Raw genomic sequence first — 20,510 nt, 5'->3', positions numbered from 1 at the left:
CTCTAGTCGTGGCCATCTCGTAAGATAATGCCAAGGATATCCGGGACATGGTCATTAACCCCCCAAAGGCTTTAAGTAAAACAAGACTGTTTAAATGAGCCGATCAAATTATTCAATTGAACACCCAAGGGTGCATGATTTGTACGCTCGATCAAGCGGTATTCTATATACCGTAACCCAAGCCCGTATAGGGAAAATAAGTTAAAAGTATTTACCTGAGTAAGTATGAATCACAATTGGCAAGTGAGGGTAGCTTTTACTGGGCCTCCTATTCTGGAACAAAGGTTTATAATAACCTATTAGATTCCTAACGGGTCTTTTTATTTAAGCCTAAGCTTGACCGGTTAGTTTTAAGGACGATACGGTTCAAGCGCACGATTAAGCGAAGACCGGATAGAATGTGATTTAGACCCGACAAGTTTGAATACTTGTATAATATGGGTATACTAAATACATTCTGGATTTTGAGACGAAAATGATAACGTTTGACCCGTTTCGGCCAATTTATGCAAACTAGTTACATAAACCGAACCGAGCGCTAAAAGAGCGTTACGGGTAGCCAAAAGAGTCATATGCAAGTTCCCTGAGATAATATGCTTTAAATATGATATAATATCAGCAAGTTATGTTCTATTATGCCCCGAATGAATTTAAACTCAATTTATGCCTTATAAAGGCATTTTGGTCATTTAAAAGATTATAAAAGAGTCAAATTGGAAATCTGAGTTACAGGTCTGATTTATACAGTAAATATACTTAATTTGACATATTATAACAGTAGAGTATGACCCGTAAACAAAACTTATCATTTAAAATCAAACTATGCACCGTAGGGGTATTTTAGTAATTTCACAAGAGCTAAAACTGTCAAAACTGGAAACCTGAGTTCAAAAACTTATACTTACTGTTATTTTATAAAAATATGCTAAATACATCAGTAGGTATTAACCGTATATGTTTAATATGGGTATAGCGCATACTATGCGCTAAAAACGCTTAGAAAGGCGATTTAGAGCCGTTTCCGGGTTTTTAAAAGAAAGCTGAGATTTTTATATTTCCAGAATGCTCAAAATAATTTATTTAACAAATAAAATCAGTAGAAAAAGGTTCGGGGTCAAAAGGATGCATAAAACTCATTTTATGGCTTAAAAGGTCAAAACCGGTATTAACCGAATCAAACTTAGAGACCTATGATATGATCAGCCAAAAATTAAATAAAAATCCTCAAAAATCCCAAAATATTATATAACATCAGTGGGTAAAAAGTTTTATATCAAAAAGTGGCCTTAAATAGGTTATACGCTAAATGCGCCATTTACTTAGCATAAAGCTATAGTTTTACGATATCGGCCATAACTCAAAATCCGGACCTCCAACTGATATCAAATTTTCGGTGCAAGTTTATAAATCAGTAATAAAGGTTTCTACTCTTTCACTTTTCCAAAAATCACGTTTTATAACAAAAAGGGCAAAATAGTCAACTTTAAGCATAAATCGGAAACATGCATATGAATCGGTTAAGCATAGGCTCAAGTTGTAAAAATTCCAGAGAGTTAAACTTAAATATAAATGGTTCAAAATAAGCTCTAATGCAGATCTCAAACATGCATGCACGGATCCGAATCAAGAGTCAAAGAAAAAGTCGTTTTATAAGACTTTCGGTTCCGATCCGAGTTTATACTAAAGATTGTCGAGTTGATCATGATAAAACATATTCTTATATTCATTATAAAGTTATTTTTGATGATCAAACTGATTGCATGTCATCTACATTACCATTTATGCTATGATTTGCAAAAACACTTCCTGTTGACTTTTTAAGAACAACTTTGACTCGACAAATAGCATGCTTAGAGTGGGAATCAGAGAATACCCTTTTGAGGGTTTGTTTCCCACATAAATACCAACATTTAGGTACTTTCAATTTGAGAAATGACTGAGCCATTTTCGTTTAATCGAAAAGTCAAACTATAACTATGACGGATTGACTTTTGGCTAATAATCAAAGCTAGAACGAATTAGAGAAGGTTATGAATGCTTACAAGAGTCCTAATGAAGCTTAGGAATCACTATGAGGTTGCCTTGTCGATCAGAAAGCTCCTGGAGATGCCTTGTGAAGTTTTGAAAGTTGTGGTGTTCTTGGTTACTACTCAAGACCTCAAAAAATGGAGAATTGATCTGATTTTATGGAGTTTCTGATGTTATAAGAGTGCAACAGGTGTCCATACTTGCATGTAAGATGATTGGTGAGTTTTGGAGGTGTTGATAGCTGTAAACCATTCAAAAATCGGACCAAAATGGCATTGTTCGCGAATTTCTGTACCTGGGCACGGGTCGCGGCCCGCGTAAGGCAGCCCAGGCGGGCCGCCTGGTGTCTGCAGCTTCCAAACTTTCGCTAAATGTTGCAGTTTTGGTCCCTGTTCCTCGCACGCGAGGTTTTTGCCGTTTATCTTGACTCGTAAACCCTCAAACTTGATTTTTAGGAACCTTGGGACATTTACCAACATGGTAATGTCCTCAGTTAACTTTGCGCTCACCCGAAAAGTCATGAAATTCGACGTTGACACTTTTAACCCCTCAAGTACGGTTTTGGCCATAACTTTCTCATACGATAACGAAACTTCATGAAATTTTTACCACATATTCTAGTGAGTATATTCTAGCATTACAAAGCTTCGGGACTGCTAAAAGATCACTCAGAGGTATAAATTCAACATGTTGACACTTTTAGTCCCTGTAGTTTGTAATTCCTCACTTTCGTGCATTTTCCGCTTCGTATGATCCATGATCTATCCGTTTAGGGTTCTAAACACCATGTAGGGTTATTATAGAGTCTATTTATCCATTGTTGACACTTTGGACCCTTACGTTCCATAGTTTTCACTGTTTGTCAACTTTAGTCCCTCTAAAGTATGTTTTCGCATATGCAAAGCCTATGACACGTGTCAATGCATTATTGGACGAAATTTTCGAGGTGTTACAGATGAGCATATGCCACCGAATACCGATCCCATACCGATCCCGTACCGATCCCGATCCCGATCGGTATCCCGATCGGTATCCACTTTTTGGCGTTTTCGGTATCGGTACCTTGAATTATTCGGTCATGCAATACTTATTGAAGACAAAGAACCAAATGTATTTCGCGGTACGGTATCGGTATTTTACCGATACCGACCCTCAAAATACGGTATAATACCGATACCGTACCGTACCGATACCTAACCGACATGTTTCGGTATCGGTATCGGTACCTAGTTTGGGTGAAATTCGGGATCGGTATTAAACGGTATCGGTATCGGTTCGGTATCGGATACCGATATGCTCATCCCTAGCCTAAACCACAGGGACTAAAATGACATTTAACTCAATCATTTATGAAAAATATATAATAATTTCGTTTTGATATTCATAAAGTTTATTAAAAATATATATTTTTTAAATATTATAGGTCAATATGGATGTTCAACAGCCTGCTAAGGGGCATGAACGGGGTCGGGGTTGGGGCGTGGTCATAGACGTGGGCGCGGTGCCACTTCAATTGACTCGTTGCCTGAGTACCGATGTTTGGTGTTTAAGCTGGATATAGACGCTTTTAACAGCTGTGAGAAGTTACGTTGGATGTAGGTCGCCACCCATGCGGCGATTGATTGGCCAACATTAGAGGAGGTTTAAGAGGCAGAGACAACTCGGATGTTAACTGAAAAATCTGGATGTTAACTGAAAAATCTGAACAGATTTTGCTTTTAGATGAAAATGACAACAAAATTGAAACCATAGGGACACAGATTCAAAACGTTTGAGTTTTGGAATAAAGTGGCAAAAGTGACCAAACCTCAGGGACCATTTTGGCAGTTTACTCGAGAGATAAATTTAAAAATATGTGATTTCTAATTATATTAGGCCACCCGTAGTGAGGGGTTTTGGGGCGTTTTTCCCTCTAAAAAGTGCCCCACAACGCCCATCAACCACATCCTGGGGCATTTTTTCAAAAAAAATGCAAATGGCATCCTTTTTTCCACGCCCATGTTCAAGATCTTTGGCCAATCACAGGTTTTCTTCTTTTTGGTTGGCCAATACCCTTTTTTTGATGGTTTTTATTTAATTTTTTACACCCTTTTAACATAATGCCCACATCCCCACTACACTCATCTAGGGCTGTTCACGAGCCGAGCCGAACCGAGCGGACATTTGCTCGTGCTTGGCTCGTTTACAAACCGAACAGAGCGGAGCGGCTCATTTGAAACCGAGCCTCAAATCAAGCGAGCATTTTCCGAGCAGTAAATATTCCGAGTGAGCGTCGAGCGAAGTTCGAGCGATTTGGACAACCGTGTCACCCGGTTTAAATTTGCTGAGAGAGATAGTAACAATGTTGGGTCTCAAGTTTTTATGTTTTTAAAAACATGCACATTTCATGACATAATATTTTTCTTATGAATAACAAAGTTGTGGCCGATGAGGCGATGAACATATAGCACGAACAATGACGTTGAGACCAGGAGATGATCGACTTATGTGTATATGTATTTGTATATATGTAGTAATTAAAAATAATAATTCGATCTGAACCGAGCCGAGCGGACCTTTGCTCATGCTTGGCTCGTTTACAAACCGAACCGAGCAGAGCGGCTCGTTTAGAACCGAGCATCAAATCGAACGAGCATTTTCCGAACAATTTTCGAACGAGCGTCGAGCGAACGATGAGCAACGAGTGATTTGAACGACGCTACACTCATCTTAGAAAAACACCTCATAATATCTCATTGCTAACTCGAATGCCACATACCACAAAACGTTTAAGAATGAAACCAATTTTGTGTCTATTACTACACATATGGTGTTACAGGGTAAAACGTGATAACTCAAAAGGAGTTGTAGACCATAGGGTAAGAAAATGGTGACTGTTAAGGTGAAATATGAAAACTCAAAAAGAATTAAGAGTAAATTACAAAAATCGTCCTTTATGTATGTCATTTATTGTAAACTGTGTCCTTTGTCTTCAATAATTATAGAAAACGTACTCGATATTTGCAAACCCTTGCAAGTTATGTCCTTTAGCTTTAACTCAGTTAATTTTTGTGGTTAAATCTGACTAAATGGACCCCACATGAGGGTATTTTTGTGATTAAATCTGACCAAATAGACCTCACATTAGAGTAAAATGACGAAAATACCCCCATGTGTGGTCCATTTGGTCAGATTTAACCACAAAAAATTAACTGGGTTAGAGTTAAAGGACATAACTTGCAAGAGTTTGCAAACATCAAGTACATTCTCTGTAATTATTGAAGACAAATGACACAATTTGCAATAAGTGACATACATAAAGGACGATTTTTGTAATTTACTCAAGAATTAATTATGTTGGAACAGCAGGCGGTGGGTGAAGAAAGATGAAAGTGGCATGGAAGAAGAAGAACAATAAGCGACCAATCGCTGCCGTCTCTGACCACCTCCCATTCGATAAGGAAGACGAAGGACGATGCAAAGCAAAAACAAAAGAAACAGAATCCAAGTCTGATGATGACGACACGATTCAACTTGCCCAATCTTTTGAAGCACAAGGGAACAAGCTTGCCGAGGTACCACCACCTAATCTTTCATCTTTTCAGTTACATAGATGGTAAGTATCCGAGGTTTGCAATTTACGAGAAATGTGCAATAAACAACCTAAGCTCGCTCTCTCTCGAGAATCTGGGTGTTTTAGACCTAATTCAACTAGGGTAAGGATTTGTGCTGTATGCAGATACCATGAATCTAGGTCAAAATTTGATGCATTTCATTCAGGGACTGTTTGGCAATTAAGTGCTGAACCAGTAAAAGTAAAAGGTCTGGACCATTAAATATTAAATGCTGAACCAATAAGTCTGAACCATTAAGAGTCTGTATAATGCTTAACCGTTCAGAGGCAAATGCCTAACCAATTCAGATTAGAGGTCTTAACCATTTAGACTCTGTATAAATCTTAACCATTCAGAGGGAAATGTCTGAACCATGAACCATTCAGACATCTGCTTGTGAAACAAACAGTCTGAACCATAAGTGCTGAACCAGAACCATGAGGCTCATTAAGAGGTAAACAAACATCCCCTCGGATTCAGATTCATGAAAATGAAGTGAATGGATACTATGACGGAAGGAGATGTGTGCAAACACAATCCCTCCCTCTATGGAATACTACATTCCCCTAAAAGGTTTTTGCTTGTAATTAGAGAGAAATCTCTCAAATAGGGTGCCTGCCTAGTGTTTATTTTATCAAAGTGTGTAGATGTTTTGTTGTTGGTTGGTTTTTGTGTACGCTGGCATGGACTAAGAAACTAACTCCAGTTTCTTCTATTAACAAAACAAATAAGGAAGAGCGGTTTATGTCTTTCTTTGTATGTTCAAAGGTGGGGAAATACCATGAAGCACTTGGAAAGTGGGAAGCTGCTATTACTTTGATGCCTGAGAGAGCAACTTTACACGAGCAGAAAGCTCAAGTTTTACTTGAAATCGGGGAAACCTGGAAGTCTCTCACTGCAGCAACCCGTGGGTATCTATTTCTATTTGGGCTTTTTGCATACAATAATTTCTAAATCTAGCAACCAAGCTCTAACTTAGCAGCTCACTTTTGTCTTCCTTTCAAGTAAATTGTTCACTTTCTAATAATTTTTATGATTAAAAAGTTAAACTGAAAAAAGAAATTCTAGATTATGGAAAAAAAAAAGACAAAAATGACCTGCTAGTCTGTTAATCAGCTATAATTATGTTATTATTGCCAACAATCAATGTAGTTTGTCAGTAAAGTTTTGGAAGCCCATTGTAAATTATCACAATGTATGCCTTCTTTAGATTTATAAAGTGGGTCAAACTGGCCCACAACTCAAAGAAGGGATACCCCGGGCTGTAAACAAACCGAGCGAGGACATGTTTGTGTTCATTTGTTAAGGATATGCATATGTTCGTGAACTATGAACTGTTCGTGAACACATGTCGAACAAAAGTTTATTTTCGTGTTCGTTTGTTAAAGTTTTTCAGTTGTTCGCGAACATAGTTACCTAATTCACGGTTCGCTCCGGTACGGGTACGGGTACGGGGTTCGGGTACGCGATTTGCTAGAGTTGACGTTTTCGGTACAGTGTACCATGGTGTCCGGTTCGGTGTACATAGATTAAAACAGAAATTACCAAATTCCAAATTTCAATTACCAAACATAATGTAAACTAGTGAAGACAGAGGCGGTTAAATGTTTAAATACACAAACTACTTTTATACTTTTATGTAAAAAAAACTACAAGTTTTAGGGTTCAAATGTAAACTAGTAAAACTAGAGGGGTTAAATGTTGAAATAACTAAACTTAGTTAAACCCTAAAACACCTACAGAAGCCGTTGTTTCTTCCCCTTCTTCCCGGTTCTGTCTTCTTCTTCCCTTTCTTCCTGGTTTCCGGCTGAAAACAACTCAGGCGTCGGAATTCATCGCCGAAATTTGCATATGGAACGCCGAACCGTATCATTCCAGAGCGCCGAACCTTATCATCCTAGAACGCCGTACCTGAGCAACTCGGATCGCCGGACCTAATCAATTTGGATCGCCATACCAGGACGTTCCGGATCTGTAGCGAATTGCAATTGGGTACACCACGATCCAATACGTGAATCGTGGGTACCCTAGCGATTTAGGTAACTATGTTCGCGAACAGTTTGTGAACACCGGTCATGAACACAAACGGACACAAATGAACACAAACGAACATTAAAAAAAAAAAGCACCATTAACCTTAAACATCGACACAACTAGTAAATTACAACCATTAAATGATAAATCAAGTTTAGCTAACTTAAGCAATAATTATCTAAAGTTACTTAGACCTATCCTAAAAAATGCCTTTAGGGGGAATGTAAAAAAGGGGATGGTTCAAATGAAAACCACTTTTATTGTGAAAACTCGAAAACTAACTAAAAAAGCCTAAAAAAACCTAAAAAACATACAAATTTTTTTTTTTTTTTTACAATTTTTTTTAGAAGAATCGCTACTTTTTATATATGGAAAAAAAATTTCAAAAAAAAAAAAAAAATTTGGTTGTACTGCACATGTGGACTAATACGGAAAGCCTAAACCACTTAACCCACCCCCCACCGACACCCCCCAAAAACCTAAACCCCCCCCCCCCCCCCCCAAAAAAAACCTAAATTCACCCTCCCACCAAAAGCCTAATCCCCCCCCCCCAAAAAAAAAAAAAAAAACCTAAACCACCCCACCCCCACCCTCCCGAAAACCTAAAACTAAACCCTAAACATAAACCCGAAAAAAACCTAACCCCCACCCCCCCCCCCCCCAAAAAACCTAAACCCCCCTCCCCCCAACACCCAAAAACCTAATCCTAATCCTAAACCTCCAAAAAAACTAACCCTAAAAGCTAAACTAGAATCAAAAAGCTAATTTTAAGCATGTAATGCACATTGTAGTACATGTTATATTGCACATGTGCACTACTATAATAATAGTATTGAAAACAAGACGACACCATAAATCTTTTTTTATGTCATAAAAAATATGCTCGAATATACTTGAATGAAAGATAAGAAAATTTGTGATCTTATGGTGCCATTTTTGTTTTAAAATGATAACTTATGGAGAAACGGGAAATGTTTGAAAAGTTATATATTTTTTGTTCAAATTTTACCCCTCCTTCATTAAAAGTCTTCCCCCCCTCCTTTTTTGTGGGTTTTAGTTAGTTTTCTAGTTTTCACAATAACTAGTGGTTTTCATTTGAACCTTCCCCATGTAAAAAAAAGGGTTTACATTTTACTATTTTTTTAATATAATTATTAATTAATGTTTAGGGGGAAAGTAAAACTTAAGAGGGAAAAGTGAAACACTATAAAATATTAAAAGGTTTTAACAAATTAATAAAACCAAACGAACATGAACAAATGTAAATGAACGAACGTAAACGAACATGCTACTGAACATTCACGAACGCAGTTGAACCAACGAGACCTTTGTTCGTGTTCGTTCATTTAGTTACTTGAACATAATATCTTGTTCGTGTTTTTTCATTAACTAAACGGATGAACATACACGAACTTCCCGAGAACAGTTCACGAACTGTTCCCTAAACGTTCGGTTCGTTTACAGCCCTACATGATACCCGGCCACTTTGACCCGCTTTAAAGGTGGTATCTTGGTTTTATCTGAAAACTACTTGCAAATTTGCAGCCCAACCTTATCAATCCAGCGTGACCTGATCGACCATTTTTTGGTCTGGTCTTTGTTTTTGGATTTTTGTATCCCAATGCACACCCCTAAACTGTGAACTTGATTATGTAGGTGCAACTCAATTGGAGCCTTCATGGGCGGAGGTTTATAACTTTTTATATTATAAATAAAAATAAAAAAAAATTCACAAGTCAATGACTTGTTTAACATTGGTGTGTACAGGCATGGGTTACTCTTGGTAGGGCCCAGCTTAACTTTGGGGAGCCTGACAGTGCCATAGAAAGCTTTGACACTGCATTAGCTATCAAGGTACCTCTTCAATTCTATGCATGCAATGTTCACCAAGTGATTTATAGTAGGTATTCTTACTATTGACTGAGAAAGTAGTATTCAAAACTGCCTCAATATGGCGATAATTTGAGTTGATAAAAGTACACTCTGAGTCCCCCCTTAAATTACTCGTCTATATGTTCGCATCTTGTGAATACGTTTATTTACGTACATGATGAAAATGTCATTGCGTTTTTTTGTAGTTATAGGTGAATACAATTTGTGTTCATGTAAAGAGAAGTTGTTACATATATATGTTTTCGACAGATTTTCACATATATTTTACAAATAACTAGTATCGGAGATATGATTACATAAGTTGACATTATGAAATTGTTACCTCATTTGCAGGCCGATTGTTTTTAGGGAGAGGTTAGAAGTAGCTAATATATAAGATAAGATAAAGGAGGGCACACAAGGCTGTTGGGCCATTAAGGAAGTACAAGCACGCAAGATGGAGGTGACAAAGATGAGAATGCTAAGGTGAATGTGTGGGCACACAAGGTTAGACCGGATAAGAAATGATGTTTTTAGGGGGAGGTTAGAAGTAGCTAGTATATCAGATAAGATAAAGGAGGGAAGATTGAGATGGTTTGGGCATGTGAAGAGCAGGCAGACGATAGAGCCAGTTAGAGTGGTTGAAACTCTCGAGATGGAGGGGAGGAGGAGTAGAGGCAGACCCAAAATTACTTGAGATGAGCGGATTAGGCAGGATTTGCAAAGATTGCACCTCTCTGAGAACATGGTCTATGATAGGAGTTTGTGGAGACGTAGGATTAAAGTTAAGGATTTCTAGGGGAGGGTACAATTGTGTTTTAGGTGTAGTGTATGGTCGTAGATATGTATCTATGTGTATAGGTTGTTTGTGTTGTTATATTCGTCTTGTTTACCATGTACTCTTTCACCACTCATGTTATATCAGTAGCTTTATATACACACACACACACACACATCTCATGTTCTATTTATTTCTTTCTTGGGTGTTTTGGAGCCGAGGGTCTCACTGGAAACAACCTCTCTATCCAAAGGGGTAGAGGTAAGGTGTGTCTACATCTTACCCTCCCCAGACCCTACCAATACCTTAGCCATTTGTGGGGTTTAACTGGGCATGATTGATTGATTGATTTGCAGGCTGATTGTGTAGAAGCAAAAGAGGACAGGCAGACTGCACTACATCTTGTCAAGAAACGAAAACAGCTTCATACGGCAGGCCTTAGCGTCTCTGAAAACCGCTATGTGGTTGGAGAAAAAAGCAAACCATAATCAAAACTCGAAAGTGGCTTTCGTTGACCTATCTTTCTTTAATCACATATGTTGTCATACTAGCTTCTTGCTTTTATCTTTTGTCATAATAGATAAATCGGATGTTCTACTTATAGTAGTGATATAATAAGATGTACAAAGTTTTTAGATTCACTCGATAATGTAATAAGAGTTCTTAGATTTTTAAGTAAGATGAAGTGTTGAAAGGTTAGCCTTTTAATTATCTAGACATGTACAGTCGAGGCTGCGGTTTGACCATGCATTTTCTGATCATCTTCTCTTACTTGAATTCAGTACGATTGGTTAAACAATAAAAAATAAACTTCATCACTTCTCAATCTAATTTTAAACAATAAGCAATCTAGTATCAATTGAATGGGTTTGTGTCTAGTCAAATACATCTTGCAACAAAGAGAGTAAAGTGCGTTTAGTATGAATTTTATACTTTAAATCAATTAGAAATAAGGTAAAGTGCATTAAGTTAGTCACGGGGAACCGCGTCCTTACAAACCTTATTCTCTATTTCGTAAGCTTGGATTAAAGGGAGGAAACAGGCCTTTCTTCTTTAGCTTGAAAGATGACATTGACTGTAAAACAACCCTGCAATCATTATGAATTTACTACTGCGCTTTTAGAGCTTTTAGACTACGGGGTTTGGAGGGGCTTGGGTTAGGGGCATTACTCGACATATCGCAGGTGTGGGCTCCACCAGTCCACACCCAAAAAAGTGGGGTATGGAAGGGGCGTGGCCAGGCCGGCATTTTGGTGCCACATGGCACCTAATTTTCTTTTTTTTTTGTTTTTTTATATTAATCATAGAATTTAGTAAAGTAATTTGAAAACACATTTTATTTATATTAAATAACTACAATAAAAAAATACATTACATTACCAAAAAAATCAATAATTTTCATCTTCATCTTCATCATCATCTTCATTAGAGTCGAATCTAGTAAAGTGTTGAAACATGTTCTACCAAATCAGCTTGAAGGTTTTGAATTTATTTGTCTTGACTTGATTAGATATTGATTTTGCGTTCTCTCTTCATCACTAATGTCTTCGTTATATAATTCGGGCTCCTCGCCATAATATTCAACGATTGCACGCCCTTCATCCTCTAAAATCATGTTGTGTAGAATGATGCACGCGTACATCCTATTTCTTATTTGATCTTTTCATACAATCGACAAGGCATGCTCAAAATGCCCCACCTTTTCTGCAAAATACCAAATGCTCGCTCGATGTCTTTGTGTGCCGCCATCTGAACTTTGTTAAACTTTATTCTTTTAGGATATAGGGTTCCATCTCTTGAAAATGATTTCACAAAAACAACATACTCAGAACCCCATTTACAAAAAAAAAAAAAAAAATGTTCCTTTCGGTCCAATACCATTTATTCGAACATTGAAAATGGGCTACTGGTGTATAATGTTTATATCGTTATGTGAACCGGGCATACCAAAGAATGCATGCCTGATCCAAAGATCTTGTGATGCAACCGCTTCAAGCATCATAGCCGGCATCCCATGATATCCACTAGTGTGAGAGCCTTGCCATGTAGTTGGACTAAGTTCCCACTCCCATTTCATACAATCTAAACTACCGATCATCCCGGGGAGACCATGATATTCAGCGTGATGTTCCAAAATTTGTTGCATATCAGTAAACGTCAGTTTTCTCAAGTATCTTTTCATATATAGTTCTATGATATACGCACAAAAATTGTGAAGACTTTCCCTAGCCACCTGACGTGTGCGGGTGTGTATATATTTTTTAATATATTTTTAGCTCTTTTTACTCGCCAATTCAAGTTTTAAATTTATAAAACACGATATTCTACTATCACTCTACACACACGTTAGTGCAAGTGCACCCATCGTGGACGATGGTAAGATACCGAGATGGTCCAAGGACACAAGAGCTTTTAATACCGGCTTATTGTCAACGTCTAATCGAACTAAACTTTGAAGAAAAGATTTTAAAACTATAAAAAGATAAACTTAAAGCAGAAAATAAAATAAAGGAAAAACAGATAGACAAAAAGGAATCACTTGGTTCCGACTCATCTTTCATATATCCTTTTGATGATTTCCGCACTCTGAGCATTTTAAGAGATTATCTTAGTTATAGTAGTAGGCCCCTCTTGTGAAGGCGACATTACCCTCAACCTAGTGGTCTGAGTCAGCAGGGATACAATCCCACTAGGTCGGATTATTGAAAGATAATTAAGTAAGTTATTAATGCGAAAAATGGTGGGCCCCCTTCCAGGTAGCGATCACCCTCAACCCTTTGGTCTGAGTCAGCAGGGATACAGTCCTCTCATGGTTGGATTAAAGTTTTAATAACAGTTTATAGATAAGGGATTCAAGCGTTTGGCACTTCTCCCGTATGGGGGGCGGAGCCCGCCCTACTCGTGAAGTGTTACTAAGCTTGAACCAGGTTCTCGCAAGATCTATACATTGAACGAGACATAAAATTTACCCAATCACCCATCTAACCCCCTTTCAGGCAATTAACGCGCTTTATATATACCGTAAAGACACAAATATGTGAATCAACAACATATGAAGAATGATTAGATAAATTTCCCTTCAATGTAATAAACTAGTTATTAAAGTCATTAATACATACCCATTTAAAAAGTTGGCAAAGATTAGAAATCATAAAAGAAATACATAAAAAAAGATTTGTCTTCACCAAGTGATGTAAGAGTTTAGCCAAGCATGACCTTTGTTTGACAAAGACTCTTACTATCGATCTTTGATCCCGAGACTACTACACACACTCTAAATGAGGAAGATGGATGATGGTGTTGTAGTGGTGGTGGAGTGGTGGCAAGTGAGAGAGAAGTGGTTTGCCAAGGGATGATTTGGAATGGAACCAATCACATCTATTTATAGCTGAAATCAAGGGCTTCACCACGGCCCATGCCCGCCTGGCACGGCCCTGTAGTCATCTCTCTCTCTCTTCCTTATTAACTGCTGTGTCAGGTCTTGTACTAACACGGCCCCGTATGTCAACGGCACGGCCCGTGGCCAATGTACTTGATGTACTATCACAGATTCTGAAAATATTTAAGTTGACCACGCCCCGTGTTGGCTTAGCACGACTCCGTGTTGGCTGTTTGTTTTGTACTTTGTTGTTGTCTTTTCTTCTGCACAGCATCCAGTCTAGGACACGACCCGTGTCTGATGGACACGACCACGTGTCAGGTCTTCTGATCTTGCTATTCTTGTGGTTTGGATGTGGATTGGGGCTTGGCGAGTCGCCTCAATTCCTCCTTCTTTGTATTTATGTTGGTTTTTGCTGTCATTTTGCTCCTTTTGCACATTTAAGCTCCTTTGACCCTGTAAATTAAAAATGAACAGAAAGACAAGCTTTTTCCAACATTAGCACTGAAAAAAGGGTTGATTTTACGCCGTATGTGATATAATTTATATGTTGTATTTTATGCACATCACCACCCGTGCCGACATTTTTAAATAGTCGTCCATTATGTCGGAACTATTGTCGTAAGCCAATTGTCTTAGGGCAGTTGTGACCTTTTGCCATGCGCTAAATCCTAAATTACCACGCGCATCGGGTCTTTGTTGGAAAAAAGCATAATTATCCTCTAAATCCTTTGATCTTCTTAAAAATAAATTTTTACTCATATGAAAACGATGCCTAAACATTCTTTCATCAGACGTTGGTGCGGGTGAGAAATGATCGCTTACTAGCAAATCGTTTGCAATTTCGCGTTCACGAACTATATACTTCCTCCGTTTGGGTTGAGAAGTCCCTTCATTTGCATCTTCAACAATAGCTTTCATCACCATTGACACTGCTGATAATAATAATTCCGCCCATCGTCCGATGAGGATGACAAAGCAAATTTCTCTTACGAATCGCTTGAACTTGAAGAAGCCATTTTATATATATATTTGGAGTTTGATAGTGGTTTTTCAATTTTTGGATGGTAAAATGAGTAAGAAATGAAAGGTTATATAGGAAAAAATTAAAAGAATTTTTTTTAAATAGTCGTTGGCCAACAGCTATGCCTAATGGCTAGCCGAGCGGTCATCAAAACATAGTCAACCATGGCCAGCCACGTCACCCCAGGCCAAGCGGGCAACGCTGACCAAAACGCCAACCTGGGGTGGAGCAGCCAACGTTAAGGGTCCCTTGCCTTTCCTACTCTAACACCATCTGATCTCGTCTCGTCACATCACTTAGGTGCTGTTTGTTTTTTAAGAGGTAAAATGTCTGCAGTCTGCGAACCACATCTGCAGACATCTGTAGAAGAAGAGGTGGACCAAACCTCTGAAGTCTGCAAGAAGAAGATTGTTTTTTAACGTATGCATACTTCTAAAATAAACTAGTGGTGGTGGTGGACGGCGTTGCTGGACGATGGTGGTGACAGTGATGGTGGGTGGTTGACGTGGACGGTGGTGGTGGTTGGTGGACGTGGACAGTGGGTGGTGGTGGACGTGGACGGTGGTGGTGGACGGTAGTGGTGGTTGGTGGCATTTAACCCTCTGCAGACTTTCGAAGACCTTAAAAGTGGCTGGGCCAAGTCTGCACCAAGAAGAGTTCGCGCAGATGTTTTTTTTAATGAAACGTATTCGGAAAAAACAGTCTGCAGATGACAATGTTTGCATGTAGTCTGGGCGGTGCAGACAGAAGAGCCTGCGAAGATTGTTTTGTAGAAAAACAAACACCACCTTAGTTCATCCACTATCCTAAACTACCCTCTTTAATGACACAGCTCGTCGTTTCTACTCTTTTCCTTTTTTTCTGTTTTTTTTAAATATTTTAAGTTTTTAAAAATAATTTACGATTTTAGAAATAATTTAAGTTTATAAAAATAAATTAAGTTTTTGTTATAAAAATATATAAAGACTATTTAAAAAAATAAAAACACAACTTAATTTTCATGACCAACAAACAATCATCTCCATAAAAAATAAAAACCATGTCTTTTATATAACCTGCATCTCCTACATCACCAAAAACCCTTCATATCCGTCACCACATAATAGAAAACATAAATTGTCCTGTATATTAACATGTCAATGAAATGAACAGTATGTAAATTATATAATAATATCATAAAATATTATATACAGTTTGTTTTATAGTTTTACTGTTTTACTATTATAATTATAATAATTGTTATCTTCTTTACTTTTTAAGTTTGATAAGCTTGGTGTTAACCGGTACTTGTACCGAAAATACCGGTTCGTTATTGGTACATGAAGGTAAAAACCAGCACCAGCATGGTACATAAAACGCCAAAGTCGGTACCGGATTGAGTTTGATAATTTATAGTTTTACTATTTTAATATTATAACAGTAAGTAAATTATATAATAATATCATAAAATATTATATACAGTTTGTTTTATAGTTTTACTATTTTAATATTATAATTATAATAATTGTTATCTTCTTTACTTTTTAAGTTTGATAAGCTTGGTGTTAACGGGTACTTGTATCGAAAATACCGGTTCGTTATCGGTACATGAAGGTAAAAACCAGCACCAACATGGTACAGAAAACGCCAAAGTCGGTACCGGATTGAGTTTGATAATTATAGTTTTACTATTTTAATATTATAATTATAATAATTGTTATCTTCTTTACTTTTTAAGTTTGAAAAGCTTGGTGTTAACCGGTACTTGTATCGAAAATACCGTTTTGTTATCGGTACATGAAGGTAAAAACCAGCACCAGCATGGTACATAAAACGCCAAAGTCGGTACCGGATTGAGTTTGATAATCTTTTAGTTCGAGAAATTTAGTACTGCTACCCAGTACCATTTACTCATCCCTGATCACGAGTACTGTACGAACAACAACGGTATCGTACAACTTTTTTTTAGTTTCAGGGGTAGTGATGAGCTCGGTGCCAACTGATAGTACCCAATCGGTATTCGTAAATAAAATACCGGTTACGGTATCGGTATACGAAGGTAAAAACCGGTAGCGAACCGGTACCAGGAATGCCAAACGTCAGTACCGAACTGGTACTTAGGATTTTTCGGTTCAGGAAATTCGGTACCGGTACCCGTTACTATTTGCTCATCTCTGACTACATGTTTCTACCGAATAACATCATTACCATACAACTCTTTAGTTGATTTTCTTTCGGTTATTTTTTAGTGGTTTTTTTCTACATTTTTTTTCTTGTCAGCGATTCTGTGTGCAACGCGCTCGTAATGATTTCAAACACATATAAACACATACTAAATAACAAAATAAGTTCGCCGCAACGCGGCGACGGTTTTTATAACTAGTTATATAAATAAAAAATTAAAGCGCACCCCTTCCCCCCCCCCCCCCCCCCCCAAAAAAAAAAAAAAAGTTCCCATAATTTCCCCACGACAACCACCCAACCCACACTCTACCCGCCGGCCCGGCGACGGTGTAACCCGAGCAGGTAAGGGTACCTGCTTCCTCTGGACAAAGTGCAGGGTCAATGCATTGCATCAAAGCTCAGTCAAAGCATTGCATCGAATTGGAGTCATTTGTGTTATAGTCAACTGTTTTACAACTTTAACTAATATTCAAAAGTAGTTGAAGTTATTATCAAATAAATAAAATCTGCCTTTATGAAAAGCATAAACCACGTTATTTTGACTGAATGAGGCGATCCAAAAGCCAAAATATAGTTGTTGCAATTCAAAAGCCAAAATTCCTCCAACATAACAAAAACAAAACATCCACAAAACTAAACCTGAAACAACAGAAAAAACAACCATAACTACACCTAAGATATACATTACGAGGAATAATGGGAGGAGTAATAATTAAGCTTATCATCCATCAATCATCATTGCAGGGAGTAGTAGCAACAACAGCAGTATTAACCTGTTTAGACAAATAAGCTTCATAAATTTCTACAACAAGCCGAGGATCTTTCTCAACAAGTTCCAAATATTCTTCCCGCTTGCTTAATTTATCCATGTTATCCAAAATTAACGATAATGAAGCATCAATCAAGTTCTTCGCATTATGCTGATGAGCAAATGAGTAGCTTATAAGTGAGGTCTCCCAGATGAGTTTGGAAATCAAGAATTTCTCGCAGTATGTTTTTAGATGCTTCACTTCGTACTTATCAGCCAATATTAAAAGATTGCATGCCATGTCATCATCAAGACACGCCTCGGCTGTGTACAGATAGTTGACAAATGTACGCAGGGCATCGTACGATACATCGCTTAGTTTGATCGTGCCACTTAGGCTTTCTTCCATTTCAGTTTCCAGCATGGCTCTAAACACAGGTGATCTGCTGGCCTGTTCATCAAATTAGAAAGAATTATGTGGAAAGGATAATATACAACTATTTGGAAACGGGTTGATTTGGGTATGTTCAATCTTTAAACAGTTGAAAGAGTCCAATTAACAAACGTAGCTAAAAATAAATCAGTTTTTTCATATGCATAAAAACTCCTGAACTGTTATATTCAGAAATCTTAAAAATTATTGGAATGATATAGTTTCTGTAATCATTTATTACTAAACGTATTTTAAAAACCCACAAAAAACTATTTGCAGATCAATCTGATACATAATTTTTAAAAAAAAATTAACCATTCCCACAGTCAACACTATGATAAGCTACCTGCTAATCCTGATTTATAAGGTGCGTAATTGCTTTATTAATTGGATCTCAAACATTTTTGTTTAGTTTTGATTTAAATATAGATAAGGCAGTGTTGTGGAATCAATGGCACAAACCAGTACAACGCTGGTCCACCTCCCAATTGGGGATTTACTCTCTAGTGAAGATTAATTCAATCCTCAAATCGTTTGGAGCCTAATTCAAACCTCAAAAGCGTTTGGTATATATTATGTAGAAAACAAAGACTTTATTTCATGATCTATTTAGAACTTAACTAGTTATTACTGTTTAACCTACCTAATACAAAGTGCAGAATAATTAATTCATTGGATCTTACAAGTACGGCCTTATTGGCGGGGACAGGAGCGGAATTGGGGAGCGGATTGCCGGAATCCAAGTCAACGGCAAGCAGAAGGACGTCGGTGAAAGTAGATCGAAAGCCAAGGAAAGAGACTTTTGCCCTGAGTTCTTCGATCTCACGCTTCAGTTCTTCTTCAGTTTCGCTCGCCTCCTCGTAGCACTCCCTGCACGTTCCCGCCTCTACTGCGTCGTAACGTTCCTTGCAAGACAAGCACTTCATCCCTTCACTCACTCACCTCGCCTAGCCTATCTTTTACTTACCCTCTCCTCTCTTCTTCATTCACATTTCTTATTTTTAAATGTTTTTCTATTTTTTCTTTTCCTTTAAAGTTTATTTAAAGGATACGAGGTCCACTGCTCACAAGCCAACTACAACATTCTTTCTTTCAAACAAGTGTGTCCAATTCCCTCCTTTGGAACGCATTCCAGCCAGCCTCACTCGCATATGTTGCAAAGAATTGGAGGGGGAATTTCTTTGGGTTCATCCGATACATGACGCGAAAGCAACTTTGTATGAGATGAACTAGGTCAAGATTTATGAAGCACAACTCAATGTATCCTTAGCAAAGTATGATAAGGACAATAGGAAGTTTGACCATATCGTGGAATCCAAAGGAAGGTGTTGGATTTATATGTACGGGTTCGATAAGACAACGTTGCTAACCGAGCTATGACCCGTAAGAGTTACACTTTGGACAACGAACATTAAATCCACTTAACTCGATTAACTGGTGATCACGAATAATTAACGGGACGAAACATATAATTATCTAGAATAATTATGTATTCGTGTGGAACAAGATTTATTATTTATACACGTTATAAATAATTTAACGTTTATTTACTTATTTAATTAAATTTTGTCTTTGCGGGTTTTGTATCACGTTTGGGCTTGTACTAGTCGTATTGGGCTTTGTAGGGCCTAATGATAATTAGTGATGGTTATTGAGATAAAGCTTAATTACCTATTTACTAGGTTATAACCCCGTGTATTACATGAGGTTGAATAAATAAATTTTATATACTAAATAATAAAACAATATATCTTTAAAAACCTTATTTATTATACGGGTTGAATAAATATAATTTTATATACCAAATAAAAAAGTTATATCTTTAAAACCACGTGTATTACACGAGTTGAATAAATGTAATATTGTTTACAATAATAAAATAATACATCTTTAAAAAACCTCATTTATTACACGAGTTGAATAAATGTAATTTTATATGCGCATTACACGGTTTGAATAAATGTAATTTTCTGTACTAAATAATTAAACACACACACACACACACACACACACATATATATATATATATATATATATATATATATATATATATATATATATATATATATATATATATATATATAGGATAAAGATCATATGAGAAGTAGTAGGCTATTTGAGAAACTTGAGAAGCATTCTGAACCACACATTTTCCCTAAGCAAAAAAATGCAAAAAAATGTAATTTTTTTTTTTTTTTTTTTTTGGGAAAAATCACAGCTTTTTCTTTAAGGATTTAATTTTTTTTAATTTTTTTTTGGGGATTTATACACATGTGTATATTGTTAATCTTTTAACTATACATATATGTATATTGTCAATTATACATATATGTATATACATGTTTAAAATTGAAAAATAAGTATTATTTAGGGTTTAGCATTAGTATTTAGGGTTTAGCTTTATGGTTTAGGGTTTAGCATTAGGGTTTAGTAATAGTATTTAGGGTTTAGCATTAGG

The 20,510-nt window shown here is 37.1% G+C and overlaps 2 protein-coding genes across 2 annotated transcripts; one reads left to right on the top strand and one right to left on the bottom strand.

The window, feature by feature from the left end:
- Positions 1–5,363: 5,363 nt before the first annotated feature.
- On the top strand, positions 5,364–10,984 carry LOC110919647 (tetratricopeptide repeat protein 33). The gene is made up of 5 exons (XM_022163914.2): positions 5,364–5,582; positions 6,390–6,528; positions 9,312–9,343; positions 9,423–9,509; positions 10,662–10,984. The coding sequence occupies exons 1-5, from the start codon at positions 5,394–5,396 to the stop codon at positions 10,791–10,793; spliced, it is 579 nt and encodes a 192-aa protein (XP_022019606.1). The 5' UTR covers positions 5,364–5,393; the 3' UTR covers positions 10,794–10,984.
- Positions 10,985–17,382: 6,398 nt separating this feature from the next.
- LOC110919655 (BTB/POZ domain-containing protein At4g08455) lies at positions 17,383–19,257 on the bottom strand. The gene is made up of 2 exons (XM_022163920.2): positions 18,736–19,257; positions 17,383–18,070 (listed from the first exon to the last, which is right to left on the bottom strand). Exons 1-2 carry the CDS (start codon positions 18,976–18,978, stop codon positions 17,600–17,602), a joined length of 714 nt encoding a protein of 237 aa, XP_022019612.1. The 5' UTR covers positions 18,979–19,257; the 3' UTR covers positions 17,383–17,599.
- Positions 19,258–20,510: the final 1,253 nt, after the last annotated feature.

Source organism: Helianthus annuus, chromosome 2, assembly GCF_002127325.2.
Source record: "Helianthus annuus cultivar XRQ/B chromosome 2, HanXRQr2.0-SUNRISE, whole genome shotgun sequence".
NCBI classification, from domain to species: Eukaryota; Viridiplantae; Streptophyta; class Magnoliopsida; order Asterales; family Asteraceae; genus Helianthus; species Helianthus annuus.
The sequence above is the reverse complement of the archived record's forward strand: the minus strand, read 5'-3'. Positions and strand labels throughout refer to the sequence as shown.